Raw genomic sequence first — 25,791 nt, forward strand, 5'->3', positions numbered from 1 at the left:
TGTTCGGATGCATGTGAATATCTGGTATGGATATGTGCACCTTTTTCTCTCTTTTTTTTTTAAAAATAATAATAAATTCAAATGTATTTTAAAAAACATTTGTAGTATGATACTCGTTCAACACGGATATATCTACAAATAAAGAATCCATGTAGCATAAAATGTCATTTGAAATATAGTAATTAGTATAACAAAAATGTCTATCGAACCAACCTTTCTATTCATAAAGATAGAAATAAAATTTGTGTGCATTTTTCTTCTTCCACTTTACTATTAGATATGCTATTGTTATCTGAATGTTTTATCTCAACTCAATTTGGCCAAATTAACCAAATTACATTTTTAAAAATAATACTAAAATATTTAATTTATTATAAGTATTTTTGACAATATAATGATGAAAGCGATCCATTTTGGAAAATGCTTACAAATACTACCAAACATGCCAACTAGTGTTAGCGGCATTTTCTCTTTTTCACATTTGGTTTGTCAAACTTTACAAGTATTTTAAGATACTAATTTGTGGCATAGTTGTCATTTTTATTTAAAAAGTTTTAAATATAAAGACAATTTCATATGATAAAGTCAAAGAAATTCAATTTTCATTATATATATAAAAAATAATTATAATTTTTCATTGATTCACATAGATTCATCCCTAATACGTAGTTGCTTTCTACGGGCTTTCTACGGCATGAAGCAAAAAGATATAGTCCCACATTGGGATGGTAAAACTCTCTCTAACTAAGTTGACTCCGTATTCTAAGGGGACTCGAATCCTAAACCTCTTGAATTTGATTTAAGGATGAAGGACTATTTATCTTATTGGTAAAAGATAAGAGTTTCTGTAAGACTTCTTTTAATATACAACGTATCTGTCTACTCCAAACTTTTAAGATATAACCTTAAATTATTGAGGGTCAATTTAAGTAATCTTTGAAGTTAAATAAAATTAAATTTATTAATAATTTAAAATAAAATTTAGATATTCAAAATGATACGGAGCATAAGTTACTTTCTTAGTTTAAATTTAATTGTCAACTTTAAATTTTATATATATTTTTAAAATAATAATTAATATAAGTATTCACCACAAAATTGATATTAATTTATGTATAGTCAAAATGAATTTTTGAAATACTGAAGCAATATGTTATGAATCGGACGTCCCAGGAACTAGAATATTATTGTTACTTATCCTAAAATTAAAAGAATCAAACTTTCTTTGAATTTTTTCGAATAGTCGGAGATTTTATTATGAAGTCCTTTACATGCCCCTTAATCAATTCTATATCATTTTTCAAATTTAATATACCATTTCAAGTGTATGTCTTATTTATTTTTTTAACAAAGTAAATTATTTGATTGAAGAGCACTACAATCCAACTTAGCATAAACATATTATGATCAAGAAATTCATTAATACAATCCAACTTAGAAATTGCAAGAAATTAGAATTAGCATAAATTCATCTACTAAAATGTTACTCAAATTTGCTTTGTTACCTCAATTATTTTAGGTAATGAATCTGAATGAAAACAATTTTACATTTGCTGGTAGATAATCCAAGTTTTTTCATAATTAGATGGTATATAACATAGATTCCCATATAAACAAGCCAAAATGACATTCAACATGTTAATATGTTAATCTCAAATACTCGATGATATTCCACTATCAAGATAATTGGTTGATGCTTAGAAACATAGCTGCTCAGAAATTTGCAATTAACTAATCATGGATTATCATAAGTCCAGACATAATATAAGCAACATCATCACTGCAGCCAGATGAAACGAGCAAATTAAATCACATTAATAAATCAAAAGTAATTTGTAAATAACAGTAACTATTAACTTTCAGAGAAATTCCATTAATGGAAGTTGTGCAGACAATCAACATGGCATCAGTTCAGACCGCCCGTCTGCTTGTATCTCATCATTAAGCCAACAAATTATTTTTTATCAAACAGATTAAACAAACATTGGTTAATATTATCAAAAATAATACTAATAATTAAGAGGCATCAGAAAACTAATTGAGAGTTAATTTTTCTTCATTAAATTTCAGTGTGTAGTATAAGATTTTTGTTTAAACATCATTTGCCTCCCAAAAAACCCAGAAAGACAATTTAAAAACAATTTAACTTCAGTAGATCTGAAACTACAAAAAATGGCATCAGATAATAAGCGGAGTAAATAATCGACATGATTATTCAGTATTTACAGTGAATCGTCATATGCCAAACGATGAAAAATTAGAAAAACATTAACAACTAACATTCAGTAGATCTGAATCAAAGAAACAAAATAGCATCAGATAATAAGCGGAGTATATAATCGACATGATTATTCAGTATTTACAGTAAATCATCATATGCCAAAGTATGAATTATAAAAAAAAAAAAACAGATTCAGAGAAAAAAGCAATTGAAAAGTTGAGGATTTCGGTAGGACCATTTGGCACGAAGGCAATAAGAATATGAATGCAATGAGCTGGTAAGCCAACCGTATCAGTTTATGCATCAGCTTTATCTCCTTGTTCACATAATTAGTACAAGAAGAGGGTAAATTTGATGCTATAAACACAAAAAAAAATAAAAAAAAATAAAAAAAATTAAGAAAGCAGACATGAAAATTGTTTGAAGAAACTATTTTTTGCAGAATCGATTGATGAAGAAAAGCAAATTGATTGAAAATTTACTGGAGAAAATGTTGTTTAAATAGGGGTTTAGACAGTGCTAGGGTTTGGAGTATGCGGCGTTTGGCAGAGAAAACTGGTAAATGTCCACTTTTGCCCCTGTAGTTTTAAGAAAATACATGTGAATCCTTAATTATTTTTTTGTTACCAAAATACCCCCAATACTGTTTTTTGTTAGGCATAATACATAAACATGATCATTAACTTGACTTCAGCGGATAATTATATCTTACAACTTTTAGTGTGCACAAGTAAACACTTAAACTTGTATAAAATTGAACAAGTAGACACATGTGTCCTACATGGCATAATACACGTAGGATGCCACGTAAGACGTAAAATTTGCTATATAGGGTGTCATGTAGGACGAATGTGTCTATTTGTTCAATTTTATACAAGTTAAAGTGTCTACTTATGCACATCCAAAGTTAAATGTCATAGTTGTCAGATGGAGCCAAGTTAAGGGTCATGTTTATGTGTTATGTCTTTTTGTTATATGGGTATTCACGGATCGATTTGGATAGGTTCTAAATCAAAATCAAATCAATTTAATCGTTGTTCTCCTGAGAAATAGTCAAAAACACATCTAACTATCATTTTCAACTATATGTTATTCTCATATTTTTATTTAAACTATCATCATCTACGTATATTTTATAAAACACACATCAAAGCAGACTAAAAATCAAGTATCAAAAGTTATTTTCAAATATTTATTTCATAACGTATTGCCACATGAAAGTTAAATGTATGTCCAAAAATCACTTTCCTTCTTATTATTATTGACCAGATTACATTGCATGTATCAAGTTTCCATAAAAAGCTATGGCCCTATAAAATGTGAAGTCTCTCCATTTGCACAACATCACAATTCATCATGATAACAATATTACATTTTCTTCTTGGCTTTCTATTATTTTCCCAATATATGGTCATAATCCAATCCAAAACACCATACCCTCCTTGTCAATCATGCACTTGTACTGGAAATCAGTGCAAACATTTTGGATTCTCAAATCAATGTGAATGGCCAGAGTTGGTCGGAGTTGATGTCGTGAAAGCTCAAACCATAATAGAAAGTACAAATCCTGATGTCACTGTCGTCATGCTAAATAAAGGTGGTTGTCTTGCACCAACGGACCTTTGTTGTAATCGTGTATCGATTTGCCCTGATGAACAAGATCATGTTAAAGATATGCCGAAGATTGGGATATAAAACTTTCATCGATGGGAGAATTAGATCTAGTTATAGATTTGAACACTACCATTCTTAGTTTTGAAATATATTGTACTATTTTTATTTTTATCTAAGTATTCTATATGCATATCATAGCTAATTGATCTAATTAAATTCATCAAACCGAAGTTTGAGAACTTTCACTATTTATTACTTGGATTTTGAGACGAAAGAACTCTTTTGTGATCAAAATATCCAATATTTAGGAAATAAGAACAAGAGCTAACAGCCTATCTATCTTATATACAAGAACATTTTCACATTAGCATACAGTTCTATTTTCAGCTAAAGAGGCTCTAGAATCCCATTCTTGTTCATTTTCCTTGTTTACATCAGCAGGAGGCAAAAAGCAGTCCATTGACAAACCACTAATGTTAAAATCAATCTCTTCAATCTTCCATGTTTCCTCAACTTTTGCTCTATAGTCTATGTTCTTTCCATATCTATAAATTGTTGCTGCAGTTCTTCCACTGTGTGCTATGTTGATACCTTCGATGTACCTATAATCTTTAAGCGTTGATTCCATGCTTGTTTCCCAAAAAATACTGTCATTGCTGTCTTTCGCTGACTTCAATCTTACTAGTTTTGTGTCCTCAAATTGGATGAGAACTCCTGAGCGTTGGCTGAAGTAGCCCCATATGGTGTGATGAACAACTTCTGTGTTGGCTGTGCTTTGTGCCTTCAACATGTCTTTGCTAGTCTCAAGTTTTAGTATAAAGCATCCTTCATCCTTGATTTTCTTTTCTCCAATACAAACAGCATTCAGAAATAAATTGGCTGTTGATCTGGGGTCTAGTCCCTGTTGATCAAAGACGAGTTCATAAATAAGACAAGGAAGGAATCTGAGTTTTATCAACATTGATAAGCTTTCTAGCTTGTGCAGGCAGCAGTACTGGTATACTTAACCATGTAGTTGTTGGATGATTTCATAAAGCACATAAAGGAAAGAGTGTGACTTGCAACTCAAAAATAAGAAGTATGTTACAATAGAGTTTATGCTCTATGCCTTGATGGTCTAAAAGGTATTTACACAATCAGTTCACATGGTAATTACAGGTTATGTTTGTTGCTCATATACTCCAAAAATGCTTTTGGAAGATCCGACATGGGAGCAGAGGCATTTATGGAGGACTCAAGAAACATAGTGTTGGCTGATAGAGGATTTCCAAGACGATATTCTTGTCATCAAAGATGTGATCCTCTAAGATGAGAAGATATTCTTCATATCAAGATATGATCCTCTAAGATCTTAGTATAAATTATACTAAGATCTTAGAGGATCACATCTTTGATGACAAGAATATCGTCTTGGAAATCCTCTATCAGCCAACACATAGCTTACATGTAAATCTCCATGATACGTAGTAAAAATGGTTATTATCTATACAAGTTATACTAATTATACTGTCAATACATATAACTAATCTTAAAAATCATGTCACTCAGGCCTAAAGAACTACTGAAGCGAAAGGGGTACCTGAAAGAACCTCCTGAGTGGTCTTGGAGGACCTTTTGAAGCATTAGAATTGGTGGAAGAGTGACTCCAAGCTACTGTACCATTACTACCAGCACTGACCTTGCAATCGGATACGACAAATTCTAGGAACCACAGATCAGGATTCTTTTGCCAAAGAACAAATCCTCCGTCCTCACATGTCCGTTTGGAGTTCATCTGGTTACCACTTTGCTGTATGTCTGACATTGCCATCTGCAATTGCCCCACCGCGTACATGCTATTGATTGAATTTAATGCAGCCTGCCCTCCGCTAGCTGCTAGATATTGTTGTACTATGTATTTTGCAGAAGAAGCTTTCTGATGACCACAACATTAGAGAAGGGTTTCAGCATGTTTCTTTGTTTGAGAAATTTCAGCAAAATCTATCAGTTAAGATATTGTGACATTTGATACATCATTTATCTTCTGTTTTTCACTGTAACTGTTGATAATATAATTAAGTAAATAAAAATGTTGCTCTCTCTAACCACTTAAGCTTTTAAATGAAATGATCACACACTTCAACAGGACATCAAAGCAGACATAGATCCTAGGATATATACTTGCACAATATAATTTCCCGACAAAAGAGATTCAATTGAACCCCTTGCCTTCATGCAGCCATGCCCTTACCCACCAAAGCAGCTACTACATTCGGAATAGAGCCAAATATATAGAGAGAGAATTCATAAAATCAACCTGATTAATTTGATAAAATATGATGTAGAGGTGATTGATTGATAAAAAAAGTACATTAGCATTCTTATTATTCAGGAATCGGATTCAAGAATATTCAAACTTTGTCATTTCTGTTACCCATTTAAGAAAATATTGTTTTGTCCAATACAAATATCCCAAAAGAAGGCGAACTTCGAATCAATGGTAAAATTATCTCAGTATAACCTATAGATCAATAACAACAATATACCCAATATGATTCCACACGTGTGGTCTTAAGAAGAGTACAATAGAGTACACTATACCCAGACCTTACCCCTATCGTAGAGATTACTATTTCAAATAGACCGAAGTGTGAGAAAGGCAACATGGAAATGAAAGCAATAACAACAACGAACAACGAAATAATGTGAAATGAATAGCACTACACAACATACCAGTGACTTATAAGTCATGGGTTCGAAATGTGAAATCACTAATATTTACATCAGATAGACTTCCTACATCACACCTCCTTACCTGAACTTTGAGTGCACACAGAATGTTTCTGAGCTGTTTTTTTTATTTCTTATTATTGTTATTATATTTTATCCCAAAAACCAAAAACAGGAAGGAGAGATGTTCAGAGCAACTCACAATGCAACCATCTCTAACAGGCAAGCTAATAGCATGATCCAATTGAACCTGAAAAGGTATAAGAGCAGATCCAACAATTTTCAACAAGAACATAAATTGATCATTATTTCCAGAGGCAACCGCCTTCGATCGATCAGGCAATTTATCAGCTCGCATTAGATTTAGCATATTCTTCCACCTGATTGCTGCATTCCTGCCACCGGTTTTGCTAAACATTTCTTCTGGAAGAGGAACCTCCAAAACTGTATCCAATCCATTTTCTTTGTCCAAATTAGGGCTCAATTTTCTCATGATGTAAAAAATACAACACTATTCTTCAAAAAAATTATATAAGAGAAAGAGGAAGATTGTTGAGAAAAAAAATTAAGAAAATGGTGTTTCCTTTTTTTCTCCTTTGAGAGAGGATTGAACGGAGCACATGATTTTGTGAGAAATGGATATTTCTCTGCCACCTTTTTTTTTTATCAAAGAGGTGTTTGCGATTGTGTGGGTCTAATTTTGGCGGGAATAATATCTTACATTTAAAAATATACTACTCCCTCCGTCCCAATTTATGTGTTTCGAATTTCTAGATTCAAACAAGTTTATTATTGACCATAAGTTTTTGGCAAAAGGGTCTGGTGGACCCTTGTACTTGTATACGTTTGTATTATGAACCCTTCTACTTGATGTTTTATCAATTGAACCCTTAAACTGAATAAAATATAATATATCAAACCCCTCTGACCGTTGACCAAACATACGTGGCATTAAAATGGATGAGTTGGCAGGAGTGTGTGATTACACGCGCGTGTAATCAAGTGAACGTTATATTTTAATTTAAAAAGAGTTGTTAAAATTATAATAGAATAATATAATAATTTTTTAAAAAAAGAAAAAAAATCTTCTTCTTCTCCATTTCACCTTCTTTTTCAGATAACCCAATCCCTGCCATATCCCTTTTTATCTTTCTTCCCTACACTCTAGCAGATCTTGGCGCTAATCCCTTTTCGCTAGAACAGGAGGCGGCATGGAGGTTTGTTGGTGGCTGGAGAGAATGGAGAGGAGAGACAGTCCTGGTTCTCAAGTGGTCGCTGGTGGTGCGGTGAAAGGAAGACATTGGAGAGGAGAGTAGGGTGGGTGAGGGTGCGAGGAGTTGGTCACAACGGCGAAAAAGGTTTGCCGGCCAAAGTTGGTAGTGCGGCGACCTAGAGTTGCTAATTTTGTGGAGATTGGAAAAGGAGGAACGAAAAATGGTGAGAGTGTGCGGTGGAGATGGAGACGGGTTTGAGAGAAAGAATAGATTGTCTCACCGGCAAGAAGAGCGGTGGCGGTGACTTTCTGATCTGGTGGCTTCAGGCTATTTCACGGTGGGAATGGGTTGGGGATAAGAACAGGGACGGCTAATTTGGTGTGTGGAAATTTTAGCATTTTTCTTTTTATTTAATATTTTTGATTAATAATTTTTTTAAAATAGTTAATAGAGATAATTATGACATGTTATTGATTTATGTGACATGGATTTGACATGTCATTTATTTATGGGCGAGTGAATTACACACACGGTAGGAGGAGTTTAAAAATCTTGTTTTGATTGAGTTTAAGGATTCAGTTGGTAAGGAGTTAAGTAGAAGGGTCCATAATACAAACTCGAACAAGTATAAGGATACATCAGACCATTTTGCCTAAGTTTATCATACATTTTTTAAATATTTTGAATTGTCAATTATTGTGACTTATAGTAATTTTTATGTAGTTTATAAATATATAAATTTCATTTAAATTTTTTTGAAGATTTCATGCATAAATTACCAGTCAAACTTAAATTGTTTGACTCTCATAAAACGAAAAGTGTCACATAATTAGGACAGAGGAGTGTATGAAATAATAAAACAATAAGAAGAAGAATATTGTAGGAGAAAACATAACATTTTTTTGGATAAATTTTCATGAGTCAGTTCACATAATTCAACGATCAACTTAGGATAAAACATAGTAACATTTTTTGGAAAAATATTTTCCATTTTTTCTCACGTTCATTTGGTTCAAAAAATTGAAAAATATTTTATTTAAAAAACAAGTTTATTAACAATGAGGAAAATGATTTTCCTAATAAAAATAGAAAAAATGAGTTCCGCAACTGACATTTTATATTGATTAATTAATGTGTCTTCTCCATCCAGCAGGCTCCAACACATCTTATCTTCACCTTCACGGCTCACCCCCCCTTAGCCTCCATATCCACAACCCCATAATCCAACCTAATATCTATCATAATATTTGTTTAAATTATAGGCAAATACTTTTAGAATAATATATTTTTCAAAATATTTTCCTTCCTACCGAACACGTCCTTATTCTTGCTAATATATACATTATAGTCACTTTCGTAGGACCAAATTTATGGTATTGGGCAGCAAGGAATTCTTCAATGCACGGCTGGATACATATAGTATGATTTTTTCAACGTAAAACCTTTTTTCAGATGGTTAATTGACGACCTTTTATATATCTAAAAATAGAGTGATATAAATATTGCAGCTTGCTGGCAATAGTTGACAAACTTAGCATTTTTGCATTTGATATTATGGGAAAATATAATGATATTACGGGAAATCTTATGTTATTATATGTGTTTGGTACGATAAAAGTCATATTGCGTAGTGCTTTGTTAGTGTTACTGATTGGAAAGTGTTTTTCGAAAGAAGACATAGTTATTGAAAATTAGTAATAATATCAGTAAATTGGAGATTGTTCTGATAAAAAAAATTGCCAATAATATCTGTGTTAGTTGAAGCGAGTAGTATGAAGTTAAAAGTTATGATTTTTTTCTTAGTCCAATCAAAAATGTCGTTAAGGAAAAACATGGCTTCTTCATAATAAGTTGGATAAAATATTTCTGAATTAAACACGAAAAATATACGCTAGTTACTAGCACATAATTAGAACTCAAAAAAAAGTCCTATTTTGTCTTTGAGTTTGAACTCAATGAAAGACTCCTTGAGTAGTTGAGTTCATAGTTTCATTTCACTTGTTAAAAATTTTAGACTTTTTTCGCTTTAATGTGAGATAATTTTTGTTTAAGTTTTATGTATGTTTTAAAAAGTGGTTATTTTTCAATTATATTTTTTAAATGACTAAATATTCATAGACGGTCTCAAAACTAGTTATCCCACCTAATTTTCATGGAATGTCGTGGTACTTGAATTCAAATTACTCCCTCCGTCCACAATTGTTTGTCAGGGTAAGGTCATGCACATCTCTCAAGGGAAATTTAATACAAGATGTAATTTGATTAATATAACCCTACTATATCAAAAATACTAAAAGTCCACATAACTTTTCAATTGAACTACACAATCATTAAGGGCAGAATTGGAAAAAAGTGACTAATTATTTCTTGATTGTTTAAATTGACAATTAATCTTAGATATCTATTTTTAGTATGTCTGCCAAACAATTGTGGACGGAGGGAGTATCATAAAAGAACAAAAGAAAAATACAAGAGAGAGAAAAAATTTAATGTCACACTCAAAGAAACTATACATAAAATAATGTTTTTGAGACCATTTCCTCTAGAGGGAATTTCTATGTAGCTTTCACATTACCTCACTCAGATTTGGTCTGTCACAGAACTCCTGATATAAGGGGAAAATAGTTTTATATATTAAAAAGGTTTACACCGTCCGAGTAATTATTTAATTTACACGGTTAAGCCATTCACAAGATATCTACATATGAATTTTCTTAAAATGTGAGATTGAATTCTTAAATATAAAATATGTTACCTGGTAAAGATGACCTGATGATGTAAAATTGTTTATACCGACTTATATTACTTAAATTCTTTATTAAAAGATTTGCCTACTGTCAGCTGACCAAAGCCGGCCATTTCTCCCTCAATTTTCTTCTATAAAACAATCTCAAATTCTTGAACTCCAAACTCCTTGGGCATGGCTAATCGGTACTGAACATTCCGCCTGTAATTGTACCAACGCCCATAGCAACATCATATTTTGGTTCGAGCAACAATTTTTTCATTACTTTCTACTATTTATGTTGTAGTTATTGTCAACTTTTTTCTTTGTCATCTTTTTCTTGAGTTGACGGTTTATCAAAAACAGTCTCTCTCTGCTTGTCAAGATAAGGGTAAGGTCTACGTACACTTTACCTAGCCCAGATCTCACTTGTGGAATTACACTAAGTACGTTTGTTGTTGTTGTTGTGCACTCATCTCATTTGTTACCAAAAGAATTGCATTTTTCATCACTTAGATATGACAAGGAGATTTAAACTCAAGCTCTCTATGCCTTCTTTTCGCTTTTGTCGATCCAAAAAAGCTTCTTTTTTGCCTAAAAGTCCAATGCCACTTTCACTATACAAATTCCCCCCTGCCAATATTCTTGATAATTCCCCTGTTCCAGTACCTCCCTCAACCCCACATCACCCTTACATATTCAGAAAAGCTCACAACTTGGCAAGTAAAACATACAATTCGCCGAGTTCTGAATATTCTGATCATGATAACAACAACATGAGAAGGGGGGAAAGTAGAAAAAGTAGGTTGAATATGAGTTTTTCCTCTGTTGATAGTGGCTGGTTCAGTTTCAGTAGTGAATGTTGTGATAAGAAACCTAATGATGAAACTGAAAGTTTTATTTCTTCTCCAAGTTTTGAATCATCATTCGATGTGGATCATGGGATAGATCCTTTATCCGGGATCAGAAGGAAGAAAAATAATAATAACACGAAAGTAAGGAGGCTTAGACGTTACCTTTCAAATAGTTTTAAAGATTCTATGATGCCATGTATGGCTGATGGAAAAGTGAATGAGAGTTTTGCTATAGTGAAAAGATCAGCAGATCCTTACGACGATTTCAAGAATTCAATGAAGGAAATGATATTGGAGAAAGAGATGTTTGAAGCAGAGGATTTAGAACAACTTTTGCTTTGTTTTCTTAGTCTCAATTCAAGACACCATCATGCAATTATTGTGGAAGCTTTCACTGAGATTTGGGAGGAGTTGTTTGGTAAATCTTCAAAGTCTATGGATTTAAAGCTTCCAAGATTTCAATGAACAATTATACTTAGCATCATATTTGGTTCAAATTCAACATTCAAAACCTATATAAGGAGCATCACATCACATGTTATTTTTTCATATGTTTCATCATAATTTTTATATGCTCTTGTAATCTGGTTATTGTGCTTTGCTATGTCTCTTTATATTACTCCATTTCAATTGGTTTGGTTTACCTTCCTTTTGAGTTCGTTTCAAAAAGAAATCTTTCCTTCCTTTTTCAACAACTCTATTATTTTTACTTTCTACATGACATGTTTTAGTTAGTAGTTTTGCCAAACACCTTTCCATCACATCTGGACAGTCTATTATTGAGATAGCAATGATGTGAACACCAATTGAGAAGTGCATTTGGAGACTTGGCTTACAGTAGTTTTAGATAGCAGAATATTATCTCAAAATGTAGTATTAGGAAAAAATAATATTTCATCGTTACATTATTGGACACAATCAATCAGGAAGATGCACAATAATCTATCATACAACAAAATATTGAGATATCTCCAGAAGATGATAGTTGAGGCCTCATATGTCGTCTTCTTGTACACTATCAGATTCCAACGTTGGATCAGTATCCTCAAAATAGTTGAAATGACAGAGCATACCACCAGCTTCATCAGCAAAAGAAATTTTCCTCCCCTCTCTATGGACTGAGTTCTTGGAATCAGTCGCACCATTTTGAGTCAATTTCTACATCACAGAAAAATAAATTTGACTTAATGAGTCACGAAGTTCATATTTTAATGTTAAAGAAGTTTGAGGAGCAACTATGAATTATACAGAAAATGGAAGGCACCAACCATGATTTTACAGAATCTGGTGCAGTCCCTAGTCATCATGGACAGCCACTTTCGTGTTGTCTCTTCAACTTTCGTAGCACCTTTTATGGCATTCTTCACCTGTCAAACATAAGATACTAGCACTTGAGAACAATACAATTACATGCAGAGTAACTCATCTAAGCAAAAGTCATTCTAGTATTAATCATTTCACATGAAAATGAAAATAGCACATCCTCTTGTAATTCTTAGAATTTTTCCTTGTCTGTCAAATGCCATTTCATGTTACTGACCATTACTTATAAAACCAAAATAAAGACCAAATTGATATGTTTTCAACTGTTAGATGAGGTATTGGAAAATCAAAGCATCAATATTACTTGAGATTTTAAGAAAACATCACTTGCTATATCAGACATATAACAGGTTAGCTGTGATCTATTCTTTGGTTGTTTAACTCGAGAATTGTCACCTCCAATATATCAGTATATCTGGAATAACATACCTCATCAGCATCATTTTTCAAAGAACTGGCTCGATATGCTTCAAAGAGTAATTTGTCTTCTACCATATCCTTCATGGACTTCAATTCATTCATAAGCTTCGATGCTAGAGATTCAATATCATGCATCTGCCGCTGTGAAAATGCTATAGCACTTTCTGAACAACGTTTAATTGAGGTGCACCCAGTGCTAAGCTGAGGTAAAGAACGAGACAGACGAGGACCTTCTAGATTGCCCTTCAAAGGACTACTTCGTTTTACTAGATTGCCTTTTGGAGGGGAACTTCGTTTTCCAATCTTCAATCTCCTAGAGATCTGCTTGGGGCCTATAAAAACTTTAGCCTGATTAGGCCGTGGAGATCGTTCAGAATCTTTACTTGTGCTAGCATCAGCTAGGCATGATCTTTCAGAATCCTCGTGTCCCGCAAAAGTGAGTTTTTCTTTACATTCTGAAATAGTATGACCATGAAAAAACAAGTAAGCCGAGATGGTTCAGAACATTTAGGAAAACAAATATATTATCTTATTACAAGCATTTCAAAAGGACAACAACATGAAGAATCTCATTCTATTGAATAATTGAGGTTTAAGTCCAGTTTAGCATCTTTGGTGGATAAATGTAGAAGTATGATGTTACGGTTTATTCCGTTGATACATTTGAGTTAGAAAGGAAATTAGTAGTACCTTTCAAAGTTGGAAGCATGAAATCAAGATTTTGTAGTTCATTTGACAAGACAGTTCACTTGGTCTGGTAAATAAAAAACTAGCTTACTAGTTTCTTCATTTTGCAGGATACATAACTAAAATCAGTTTTAAAATTTTATGTAATGCTAGAATAGAAAGAAGGAACAGTAAAACACAAGTCTGACAACAAGGAGCTGTTTTTCTGCTTTTAAAAAACAATCTTTAATAAGCTGTTATCTTCATTTACCAGCACATAAAAGCTGGCTGATTATTGACTTGCACACTATACTGATTTTGTCTGATTTACTGTACATCAAAAACAGCGGAACTGAAAACCCCATCTGTTTCTCAAATTTCTGGTAATCGGTTCCTGGGTTTAACCAAAGAAGCAACCACCAGAATGCTTAAACCATACAGGTAAAATGAACTTTGAATTAACTTGAAGCACTGTGAGTTGTTTCTCTGATGATAGGTTTATCCTAAAGGAAATTTGAAGCAACATATAAACTGTGATTGTATTTGCAATGCATATACCGTATACGTCAATTGAATTATATAGGAAGTGGATAAAACACAGAATTGATCTAGCATATGATTGGAAACCCTATTTTCATCTATGACTTACTGTAGTTCTCCAGGTCATCAATTAAGTCTATGGAGTTCATAGCCAAACAAAGTCGCTCTTGAGAGGATGGAGAAATAGCCTGCATAAGAATATATTGTTTAAGACACTTCAAGAAATAAAAAGAAAACAATCTATCTTCAGCAAACACCCCTAACCTTTCGTGTCGAAAGAAGTCTCTCAGGAGGCGGTGACAGCTCTGGTGTTGAGATCTGATCAACAACATCCGGAGGTGGACTGCTTACCGTCATATTTTTTTCTTCAGAAATACTTGAATATTTCAGTGGCTGATTTTCATCACCCAAACAATTTCCTGAAATCAAACTAGTTGCTGCATCAGTAAAGCAAGAATCTGTTCGCTGCTCCTTGTCATCAATTTTGTCCAAGGATGGCAAACAATTGTCACTGCCTGAGCAAGTTTGAAAATTCCACGATGAGATGCAATTGTCAACAGGGCCATCAACTGAACTAATATTCTGATCTGAGAGCAAAACTTCCTTATCTCTATCTCCAAACATGCAAACATCATCTGCACAATGAAGACTGGCAGTGATCACTCTATTAGGTACTGTTGCATCAGGAACATGAAACACAACAATATTGGGTTTCTGATCAGAAATCTCGACTGTATCAGAACAATTCGTCAGGCAGTCATACATGTCTAGACTCTGATCATTTGCTGCTGCTACTGTTTCCATAGACCTTGCTGGAGCAAACAACACTTTTTGACTGTTCTCTCCATTACATCCGTCCTCCTGATTATTTACCTCTGCAGGCACTTCACTAGCTGAGAAAACATATTTAGATTCCACATGTTCCGAGTTATCACTGAAAATCTGGTTAAGAGTACAAAGCTGCTGCTCTTCAGCAAACAAAACTGGTTTGTGTTCCTCAGAGTCAACAACATTTGGAAATTCACTGCATGTAATTGTAATGGGCTCCAGTTTGCTAACCATCTGGATATTAGAGGAGCAATTGGAGGAATCTGAGCTTTGACACACTGAGAACTCAGATTCAGAAGTGTCAGCTATGGGTTCTGCCACTTCAGGCAAAACACTTTTGAGCTGCTGAGAAATTTCAGGCTCAAAAACCTCTTCAAGTTTAACTGATACAGGCTCTTTTGGAGATGCAAAGAGATTCCTGTTGGTGCACCTTCTTTTACCATTTGCTTTTTTGAAAATCCCCGATTTCAAATGACTAAGGGGTACTTTTAGATCATCATCTTCCTCTGGAAGATAACATCCGTTAGGCTGCTTCAGACAGGTCATACTAGAACTTGGAGTAGCAAGTTTTCTTTTCTTGGATTTGCATTTATTCTTCAGTTGTTTCAGTGTTATTTCTCCAAAATCATAATCATCTGACTTATCATCTGACTGAATATTCACTTCATGATTAGCACAGCTACCAAATATGTTATCTTCAGGTTCTACTGCTTGTAATGTTCTGTCTACCACCTGCAGACATTCGCTTTCACACTTAATATTTTCAGTATCATAGATGTCTTTTAACTTCTTGAACATTAAAGCTGGCTTTCCATGAGAATCTACATTAGGGACTTCTACTGTCAAACCTCTCCTCCTAACCTGGATAAAGTGCAAGTTGTTGCAACTCCTTTGATCCATTGTCTAACAGGCTTGACTCAAGTTCATGAACTGTTGGTGAAACTGCAAATGCCCTCGAAGGGATAGAATATAGCACAAGTCCTTTATAACTCCAAGATGTCACACCAGTCCTCCATAAACTGCAGAAGAAAGAAACCTTAAGCCACAAGTAGAGTAGCAAGAAAGCAAAGATGGAATCAATGAACGTTTCCACTTGATTGGTGTTATAGCTTACAATTTTATTGAGGTAACCTCTATTGGGTCCAAATCCTATTTTGGGATGTCTTAAAACTCAAACACTTCAAAAAATTATCTCTATTTTCTCTTTTACAATGCAGGAAAAAATAGAAAACAAAAAGAAGTATGTCGGAATACATGGAGAAAAATTAACACAAATACACAAAATACAATGACGAAGAGTAGTTCAACAAACGGTAGAACTGTAATAAGAAACAATGGTATGCATTCCACAAAGTTGTTAGACCAGATATCGACCTACATCCAGAATTAAAAGGGGAATGCTGCTACCCTTACCAAAAGTTTTCACCAATTTTAACAGAATTTTTGGTTAGTAGTGTCAATGAGGTGAGGTCCAAAATTAATCAACCCAAGTTTTTACATAAAGAAAAAATTTCTTAGCTCAATATTTCAATTTGCTTGAGCTGAATTAGGAAGACAAAAAAAGGATAGCAAACTTTCACAGCCAGTAAACTACAGAAAAGCATAATTAACAGCACACGGATGAGCAAATGGCATTTGAATAAAACCATAGTGAGAGCAGGAAGTGGCAGAAGAAACCATGTGGGGGGGGGGGGGGGGGGGGGGTTATAGTGTGGAACAATGAGAAGATTTGGAACTTATGCAATGCCAATTACTTATCAAAATTATGGCATGTCGGTAACATGCTAACATACAAAGTCTCCGAAACAAGTTTCTATCTAACAATCTTATATGCTTTGTCTTGACAAGACTGAGAGATAATCAATATTCCTTGCCTCAAGCAAGATCTGAAATAGAGTACTGGGATATCAATTACCCTATAAACTAAGCTATTACTATCACAAATTAATCACTTAAAACAGCTTTTTTACAACAAGTGAATTAATTCAGTCATATGTTTTCCAAAGAAAAACAAATGCATTTATATAAAAACAATCATTTAACATATACTCGAAAATCGCAACACAGTTTTTCCAATCAATAAACTGGATCCATCAATTCATATACTCTTGAGAAGCAACAAATTAACAGCTACAACTCAAAGATCCAGATATATATACAGTCTTCATAAATGGCATGAGTAGAAAATGGATATGGGGGCGCCTAAAAATCCCTAATACCCTGAAATTTGCAATAAATTTCCCGTTTTTCTTTAAATTGTACAACTCACTCAATTCGAGTGTCAAAATTCTATAATTAGAAACAATTTAACTTTACGATTTCACGTTTGCACTTATTAAATGATTTATAGCCACACAAATGATCCATGACTGTTTTACAGCACAAATTTCAAATGGCAGCGACACATAAATTGGGACGGAACGATTAATAAACAAAGAATGCAGTAACAGAAGCACAGATCAACATCTACAGCTGTTTTCTCTCAAAATGTACCAATAAACAACGAATGCAGTAACAGAAAGACAAAATCAACAGATTCAGAAAACAGATCTGAGATTAAAAAAAAATATTTATAGCAAATTCAGCTCACCTAATTCAGAATCGCTTGGTTTCGCTGGTAGTTTTAGATTCAAGAGTAAATGGAGAAAGTTGAGAAGAAAAAATGGAGGATAAAGATTTCCCGGGAAATTAGTGATTTATATGGATATTGGTGAGATGTGAAATGGCGCCAACAATATTGGCGGGAACTAGGGCTTTGTGTTCTTGACATTGGGCTTATAAGATGCCGCTGACTGGGTCCTATCTGTTTTATTTTGGTATAATAGCATTTTTGGTCCCCCGAGTTATGGGTAAGTTTTGCTTTTGGTCCTTCTGATACATGATTTACTATATTTAACCCTTAAAGTAATTCAAATATAAATTCTTAGTCCTTCTATACATAAAATAAAATGTGTGTTATGCTTAATTTAACTATTTATGGATACTATCAAATATGACATAACACAAACAAAGGTATAATACATAAACATGACCCTTAACTTGACTTCAATTGACAACTATACCCTCCAACTTTTGGTGTGCACAAATAGACACTTAAGCTTGTACAAAATTGAACAAACAAACACATGTATCCTACATGACATAATACACGAAGGATGCCATGTAGGGTGCAATGTAGGACGAAAGTGTTTATTTGTTCAATTTTGTACAAGTTTCAACGTTTACTTGTGCACACCCAAAGTTACAGACCATAGTTGTCAAATGAAGCCAGGTTAAATGTCATGTTTATGTATTATGTATTATGTTTTTAATATAATATGTGAATAATTAAGCATTAGAATAATTAATACAATAATAACAATAATATATTCAGAGAAATTTCACGAGTGAAGTTTCAAAAAGATAAAGTATACGCAAATCTTATATCTACCTCGTGGAGGTTTAAAATTATTTTTAAAGAATCCTCAACTCAAGTGCATAGTAGAAAAAAGTAATATTCATGGTGAAATTATAAGTATCCATAAGCAAAGGGATCATATCGATATCTTTTTCATTGGTATGCGAACTTTATAAATATACTCCCTTTGTTTATTTTAGGAATAACAAACTTAAAAATCATATTTGCGCTTTTATAGCAATTTATATAAATCGAACGTCTGCGTCTTTGAAAATTGTGCTTGTAAATGCATATGTTTTTTGTGTTAGGCTAGAGTGGCGAGCGATATTGGGAGAGGAAGGGAAGTGGTGAGCAATATTGGGAGAGGAAGGGAAGAGGCGAGCGAGCGAGCAAGAGAGGGCAGAGAGTGGAAAGAAGTGAATTGTATATATGCAACTACTGTGTATATGTATCAATGATTACGTTTGTATATCTACATAAAATTTGAATTTATATACAATTGAATCGAGTTAAAATATTTGTATTTGTATATCAAAATTATTTCTCACTTTATATAAACACAAATTATACATTGTATTTGTATAATTTGTGTTTGTATAAAGTGAGAGACATAGAAAGGCAAAAGAGAAATGTGCATTGGAAGATTTGTATTATTATAATTATAAGGGGTCGTTTGGTAGAGTGTATAAGAATAATGCTGAATATGATGTATTAGTAATGCATGCATTAGTAATGCAAGCATTAGTAATGCTTGCATTAGTTATGCTTGCATTATTTCTTATACATTGTTTGGTTTGATGTATTGGAAATAGCAAGCCTTGTATAAAGACTATAAAAAATATTTGTTTACAAAAATACCCCCACATTCTTTTACAAAAAAAATAATAATAATAATTATTATAATAATAATAATAATAATATAATAATAATAATAATTATTATTATTAGAGGGTAGTTTTGTCATTAGTTAATCTAATGCATGCATTAAAACCATTGCATTGCTAATACCTAGAAATCCATGGTATTAGCAATACACACTTTAATACACAATAGAGTGTATAACTAATGCAAGCATTAGTTATACATAGGTTGGAAAAGAGTACCAAACAAGGTACTAGTAATACACAGTGCTAATGCATGTGTTATTTATCCTAATACACTCTACCAAACGACCCCTAAGTGTATAGGTCGAAGAGATGTGTATTTGTATATATGTTCTCTCTCGATTTATACAAACACAAACACAATTTATACATTTGTGTTTGTATAAAGTGAGAGAGGTGATTGAGAGAACCAAGAGTGGCAAACGAGATTCAGGGGAGAGGGGCGAATGACAATGTGTTTGCTGTGAATTTGAATTAAATGAAACTATAGCTATAACATTTATTTTGAATTAATAGTTTGCTATAATGCGCAATATTCCTTTATTTTTATTTGTCTAGTTTAGATAATGTGTGCCAATGGAGATTGACATCAATATTTTATTACAATATTCATATAAAATAATATTAATTTGGTCTTGGGTTTAAAAAAAGGGAAAAATGACAAATATACCCCCGAACTATCGTAAATGGTATCTAGATACCATTCGTTATACTTTTAGGACAGTGATGACCCTACCGTCCAAATTTTGGATTGTATATACCCTTTGAACTAACGAAGAGACACGTGTCAAAATCTTAACGGCCTAACCCAAATTTATTTAATTTTTATCCCTAATTAAAAAAAATCACTCGGATATTTATAACCCAAACCCACCCAAAAAAAAACAAATCCTAAGTAAACTCTAATTTCTTCATTATTCCACCAATCATCAACAACCAATTAACACCCCATCGAACCCACACCGGAACTCCACCACACCACTGTGACTCAACTTCTCCGATGAAGTTCCACAACAAAACCACCTCTAATTGCTACTAAAATCAACCTCTCTCGCTTTGGGCGAATTTAACGATGCAGTGACCCTTCGACCATCATGAACCTGTCTCTCCTTTATCGCTGCGCCAATAATACCGGTGAATAGAATCAGAAAGCTTCAAATGAATTTACAATCGCAAAAATTATAACCTTTTTTTCTTTATTGAAATTCGAAGTTATAAACATCTGGGTGTTGTCAATTTTGGTAGTTGGTGATGATTTCTCAATTAAAACCTCTCACTAATACCTCACGAGTTCAAAATAAATCGATAAATCTCTTTGTCCTTTCTCTCATCTTTCCCCCTATCCTTTTCGAAATTAAACATATTGTTATTGACTCACATTTGTGCTACCTTCATCAGGTTTATTGATCACACAAGAGAGAAATACGTATACTGAGAATGTTTTGGGTTATACTATGTGTGTGGGTCTTTTTTGTTTTTGGGGCTTTGTCGGTGAAAATGAAGTTGCAGTGGTGTGGTGGAGTTCCAGTGTCGATCTATTTCGTGGGGTGTTTGGATGGTGGAACAATGAAGAAAGGGAAAATGGGTTTATTTGGGTGTGGGTATGTTTGGTTTTTTTTTTGGGTTATACATACTAGGGTGGGTTTATGGGTGGGCTTTTTAATCAGGGATAATAAATAAATAAATTTTGGATAGACCGTTAAGATTGTGACACGTGTTTCTCCGTTAGTTCAAAGGGTATATACAATCCAAAATTTGAACGGTAGGGGTACAATGTCCTAAAAGTATAACGAAGGGTATTTAGATACTATTTACGATAGTTTGAAAATATATTTGTCATTTTTCCTTTAAAAATGATTTAGGAATAAGTAATTAGTGTCTGGATGGAAACATTTTTTTTTTCCTATTATGCTCAAAACAACAAATAAAATTTGAAATATGTTTTTAGTATAATGGATAATAAAAACAAATAAAGTAATATATTTAATGATAGACAACACAAATTACAAAACATAAATGTTTTTACTTCAAAATCAATATCATAGTTATTCCTTCTCTCCATCTTCCTAAATCTTCTTCTTCCTTATTTCTTTGTTGTTTTCCTCTTCATTCTTTATTTTTCTTTTCTTCTTTTGTGTTTAAAGCTTGACTTAAAAAATTGACATGCCATAAACATAAATATTCTTCTTCCTTATTTCTTTGTTGTTTTCCTCTTCATTCTTTATTTTTCTTTTCTTCTTTTGTGTTTAAAGCTTGACTTAAAAAATTGACATGTCATAAACATAATAATTTTGAGTGAATAATATATCAAAAAATATTAAAAGAACTAATATCTAAAATTTAAAATTGTTTATATGAGATTAGTGTTGATTAAGATTGAAAAATTTAGTCTACAATATATAGCTTATTGTATAAATAATGTATACCGATGTATATATATCTTTGATATATAGTTATACATTATCTATACATAAATATCACTATTTATACAATATCAATACATCATACCTATAGAAAAAAATCATTTTGTCGAAACAAACTTTTTTATTACCGATATATCGCAAATTTTAAACTATCTTCTATGTAAATAAAAATTTGATTATATTTGATGTAAATAAAGTTACTTTATTGTATTTATATGAAAAAGTTACTTTATTGTATTTATGAGTTTTCCTCTTACGGGGCATGTTTTGTCTTATCCATTGAGCTGAACAAATTAGAATGCCGGCCCGAAGTGTTAGAGCCATCCATCAGCAATTTCCTAATTCCTAAACCTCAAATCCCTCCTCCTTATCCCGCTCGCTAGAGAATCGAAAAAAAATCGAATACTGTACATTTTTCACTCGGCAACGATGAAGGCTTCATTCAAAGCACGATATGAGCCCGACAAAGCAGCCGCCGCCGCTACTGTTGCATTCAACGCCGGCGACCTTAAGCTCCGAGCTTCCATGACCGATGCTACTGTTGTCAAAGGTCCCAGCTTAAACGGATTAGCTCTGGCCGTTGAGAAACCTGGATTGTTCATCGTCGACTACAATGTCCCAAAGAAGGTCTCGAATCGATTCTGTATATGTCAGTTTTACTAATCACCGTCGATATAGTGAAAAATGTTATAGTAAATTGAATGGAATACATATACATGATTTACCTATACTATTCTAACTAGTTCGGAATTGAGATGTAGTTGGTTAATTGATTGATTTTGTTCTAAATTCCTTTTAGCTCGAAATGTACACAGTTGATTTACATAGCCGATCCTAACTAGTTTGGAATTGAGATGTAGTTGGTTAATTGATTGAGAGCCTGTTTGGGTTGACTTTTGACTTTGGTGACTTACAATCCAAAAGCAATAGAAATTCTAACTCAAGGCTTTCGACTTATTTTTGCTTAAATATATGCACTTTTTTATTCATCCAAACACTTCAAAAAGTCAACCCAAAAAAGCTCTGAGTTGTGTTTTAGAATTCGCTTTAGTTCGAAATGTGTACTATAGAAAGTTTTGCTGTTTCTGGACATTCGGTTTCAATTTAGGCCGTCAGTGAAAAGTAGTCTAGTTAAAAATCGAATAGAGTATATACAATTGATTTACATAACCAGTCCTAACTAGTTTGGAATTGAGATGTAGTTGGTTAATTGAGTGAATTGTGTTTCCGAATTTGGTTGAGCTCTTAATGTTCACTATTGAAAGTGTTATAGTTTTTGGACATTCAGTTTCAATTTAGGCCGTCTGTGAAAAATACTCTAGTTAATTAGAAGGGGATTGAGATGTAGTTGATTGATAGATTGTGTTTGTAGATTGGCATTAGCTCTTAATTATCTAAGTGTTGTGGTTTCAGGACATTAGGTTTCAGTTTATGAACTCAATCAAGGTTCTGGAGAAGCCATTGAATTTGAATTACATTCATTTTCATGGAGACAAGCGAACAATATTGGATGGAACTTTGGTGGTTGATTCCGCCAACAAGGTGTCCGCTAATCACGTGATGGGCTCGGGAAGTTGTAAATTAAAGTACACATATGTCCATGGAGGAATCACTACTTTCGAGCCCATCTATGATACAGCAAAGAATGCGTGGGACTTCATGGTATCACGTAAAGTTTATGGGGATGATGTGTTTAGGGCTACTTATCAGACGACAAGCAGGAATTTGGGGCTCGAATGGTCCAGGAGTTCAAAGTTAAATGGATCATTTAAGGTATAACTTTCAAGCTTTCTATCCATATTTTCATTGGCAATTTCCATTGCAATTGAATTACAAAGCTAAACTATTCTATAGTTGGCACTGAAATTTCAATTGGCTTGCTTAAGTTTTTTGGGGCTTATTTCTGTTAGCTCTATTTTTTTTTTGAACATTTGTGAATTTGTTGGCTCACTAGCTTGTTGATCTCATTTTCCAACAAAAGTAATCGTTGGTGACACTGCTTTTAAAAGTTACTTGTTACTTACCAGAAAGTTGTCTTCTGGTGAACATTAAAGAATGTGTTGGAGGTGTACATTCTACTCCACTTGTATTTGCACTGGTCATGTGCCAAAATTCTTCCTAAACGCCTGTTGGCCGTGTCATTGCAGACCTTTTATAAACCACAGAATGTGGAATAATCTGTAACTATATGACCGTTTTTTACAACATTAAGTGGTCGGAATGTAAATACCTCGGGGTTTATCGAAGGTTAATGATGAAGGGATCGTAGTGCACTTGTATAAAGTCTCTGCGAGGTTTATTGGTTTTGCTTGTTTCTTATCATTTCTGCTCAGTTATTAAACACACGTGTTGATGTTATTTTGAATTGCTCATTATTGTGAGTCTGCATTCTATGTCTAGTCTGAGAAGGGCCTATCCTTCCCTGATGTCACAAGTTGATCAATTTCTTTTTCTGGATGAAGGCTGCATGTTGAAAAATCTAAAAAAAATGGGAGTTCATTTTATGGTTTTAATAATATAAATGTTCACATGTCATATTGATTCATTGACTCATTTGTTCGACTTTTCTGATTTTGATGTGCATCAATAAGCGTCCACAAAAAGAACTTTTGCCTTGATAAGTGCAAGCGACCATTAAAGGTTATTCTACATTGGTATTGGTTCCCTGATTGTCATTTGATAGGGTCACTGCATTGTTGGATATGATAGATCATGAAGTAGGACACATATCTGGATTTTTTGCAGTTATGCCATTGCTTTTGTGGGAATTCAGCTTAGATCCATTATGTTGCCATAAATATGTTTTCTATTTGATTGTTGTGGAGAGATGAACCAGTTTAAAAATGGCCTTCAATTGTTAATAGTGAATAAGAATGTTCTCATTCATGTTCACCTATAAGTGATTGATATGCCATCACAATGTGCAATGAAATGCACAAATTATAACATCTATTATAGCCATGATATTTTATCAGCATCACTATTGTTATGCATTCTGTGTGAAAATCTTTGTTGAAGTATTTGATAGTTGAACCATAATGAAATTGTTTTAAGCTTCTCGTTTTTACCCGTGCCCGTCCTAATTGAATGTTCCCCGGTTTCTGATGACGTTTAAAATGAACACGAATCATTTCTAGCTAGATTGTATCCTTATTCTGTAAACCAAAAACATGCACTCACTTATATTGGATAATTCAGCGTAAAAAACTGATCATCTGTTGTAGAATGAACTTCATAAGTGGACAGTTTCTTATTTTAAATTATAAATTTAAATTTGTTTGTGTCGTTTTTTCTTCTTTCCTTGTATCCTCCATGCCTTATTTTGTTCTGACAGAATAGTAACCAGATCAACCTTATGGTGGCTCACTTCATGCTTGTCATTTGCTTTTCCTTCTGTGAAATCGACAATGTGGTCCCCCAGACGCCTGCACAGTGGGAGCTTCATGCACATGCATGGCTGTCCTTTTTCTGTTCTTTTTTTAAATATATAAATCAGTGCTTCTTGATCTTGTGTTCAAGGTTTGGTTTATTGATAGATATTGAACTATGTAAAGCATCTAAAGAAATTCTTCATTTTTTGTTTTGATTCCCTGAGACCACTCCTGACTCGAGATTCTCTTCCTGTCTCCAGATCTGTGCATCTCTCTGTTTGCTTGAGGAACGGAAAATCCCGAAGTTAAGTGCTGAGACGTCGTGGGACTTTGAAATGTGATTCTGTTTCTTCTGCAATAATTTGGATGTAACTACTTCTGGCTACCCTTCATAATTGGGTTTCACCTAATGTTTTCTAGCTCAATTTGTTGATTCACAAGTGAGCTGTTCATTTTGCTTTGTATAATCGGTTTATGGTTACCAACATGAGTATTGATCCAAAGTTGCTTTTTGTCAGTCTTCCGATTTTAAGACACTTCCATGTTTTGATGCCCCGACTTTACCCGAATTAATGATTTAAGGCTCCATCAAAATGATGCAT

The 25,791-nt window shown here is 33.3% G+C and overlaps 4 protein-coding genes and 3 non-coding genes across 9 annotated transcripts; 2 read left to right on the forward strand and 5 right to left on the reverse strand.

The window, feature by feature from the left end:
* Positions 1-2,019: 2,019 nt before the first annotated feature.
* Positions 2,020-2,110, reverse strand: LOC125827977 (small nucleolar RNA R16). Its single transcript, XR_007443024.1, has one exon. It is a non-coding gene; the product is annotated as a small nucleolar RNA R16 (small nucleolar RNA).
* A 61-nt stretch (positions 2,111-2,171) lies between these two features.
* Positions 2,172-2,247, reverse strand: LOC125827975 (small nucleolar RNA R16). The gene has a single exon (XR_007443022.1). It is a non-coding gene; the product is annotated as a small nucleolar RNA R16 (small nucleolar RNA).
* A 61-nt stretch (positions 2,248-2,308) lies between these two features.
* Positions 2,309-2,384, reverse strand: LOC125827976 (small nucleolar RNA R16). Its single transcript, XR_007443023.1, has one exon. It is a non-coding gene; the product is annotated as a small nucleolar RNA R16 (small nucleolar RNA).
* A 1,743-nt stretch (positions 2,385-4,127) lies between these two features.
* On the reverse strand, positions 4,128-7,198 carry LOC125827626 (uncharacterized). Its single transcript, XM_049506933.1, has 3 exons — positions 6,747-7,198; positions 5,415-5,750; positions 4,128-4,736 (listed from the first exon to the last, which is right to left on the reverse strand). The coding sequence occupies exons 1-3, from the start codon at positions 7,035-7,037 to the stop codon at positions 4,200-4,202; spliced, it is 1,164 nt and encodes a 387-aa protein (XP_049362890.1). The 5' UTR covers positions 7,038-7,198; the 3' UTR covers positions 4,128-4,199.
* Positions 7,199-11,001: 3,803 nt separating this feature from the next.
* Positions 11,002-11,802, forward strand: LOC125827772 (transcription repressor OFP7-like). Its single transcript, XM_049507098.1, has one exon. The coding sequence runs from the start codon at positions 11,002-11,004 to the stop codon at positions 11,800-11,802; it is 801 nt and encodes a 266-aa protein (XP_049363055.1).
* A 379-nt stretch (positions 11,803-12,181) lies between these two features.
* On the reverse strand, positions 12,182-17,785 carry LOC125827798 (uncharacterized). 3 transcript variants are annotated; one of them, XM_049507138.1, is made up of 7 exons: positions 17,705-17,785; positions 15,050-16,133; positions 14,551-14,935; positions 14,396-14,474; positions 13,090-13,535; positions 12,606-12,704; positions 12,238-12,495 (listed from the first exon to the last, which is right to left on the reverse strand). In XM_049507138.1, the coding sequence occupies exons 2-7, from the start codon at positions 16,012-16,014 to the stop codon at positions 12,331-12,333; spliced, it is 2,139 nt and encodes a 712-aa protein (XP_049363095.1). In that variant the 5' UTR covers positions 16,015-16,133; positions 17,705-17,785; the 3' UTR covers positions 12,238-12,330. The 3 variants fall into 3 exon arrangements, with proteins under 3 accessions (XP_049363094.1, XP_049363095.1, XP_049363096.1); XM_049507139.1 differs by lacking the exon at positions 17,705-17,785 and having other exon boundaries at positions 15,050-15,846; positions 15,976-16,068; XM_049507137.1 differs by having other exon boundaries at positions 12,182-12,495; positions 14,551-16,133.
* A 4,252-nt stretch (positions 17,786-22,037) lies between these two features.
* On the forward strand, positions 22,038-25,786 carry LOC125827608 (outer envelope pore protein 24A, chloroplastic-like). Its single transcript, XM_049506911.1, has 3 exons — positions 22,038-22,445; positions 23,232-23,591; positions 25,450-25,786. Exons 1-3 carry the CDS (start codon positions 22,248-22,250, stop codon positions 25,528-25,530), a joined length of 639 nt encoding a protein of 212 aa, XP_049362868.1. The 5' UTR covers positions 22,038-22,247; the 3' UTR covers positions 25,531-25,786.
* Positions 25,787-25,791: the final 5 nt, after the last annotated feature.

This window comes from Solanum verrucosum, unplaced genomic scaffold (genome assembly GCF_900185275.1).
Source record: "Solanum verrucosum unplaced genomic scaffold, falcon-dt-bn FXZP01000064.1, whole genome shotgun sequence".
Classification (NCBI taxonomy): Eukaryota; Viridiplantae; Streptophyta; class Magnoliopsida; order Solanales; family Solanaceae; genus Solanum; species Solanum verrucosum.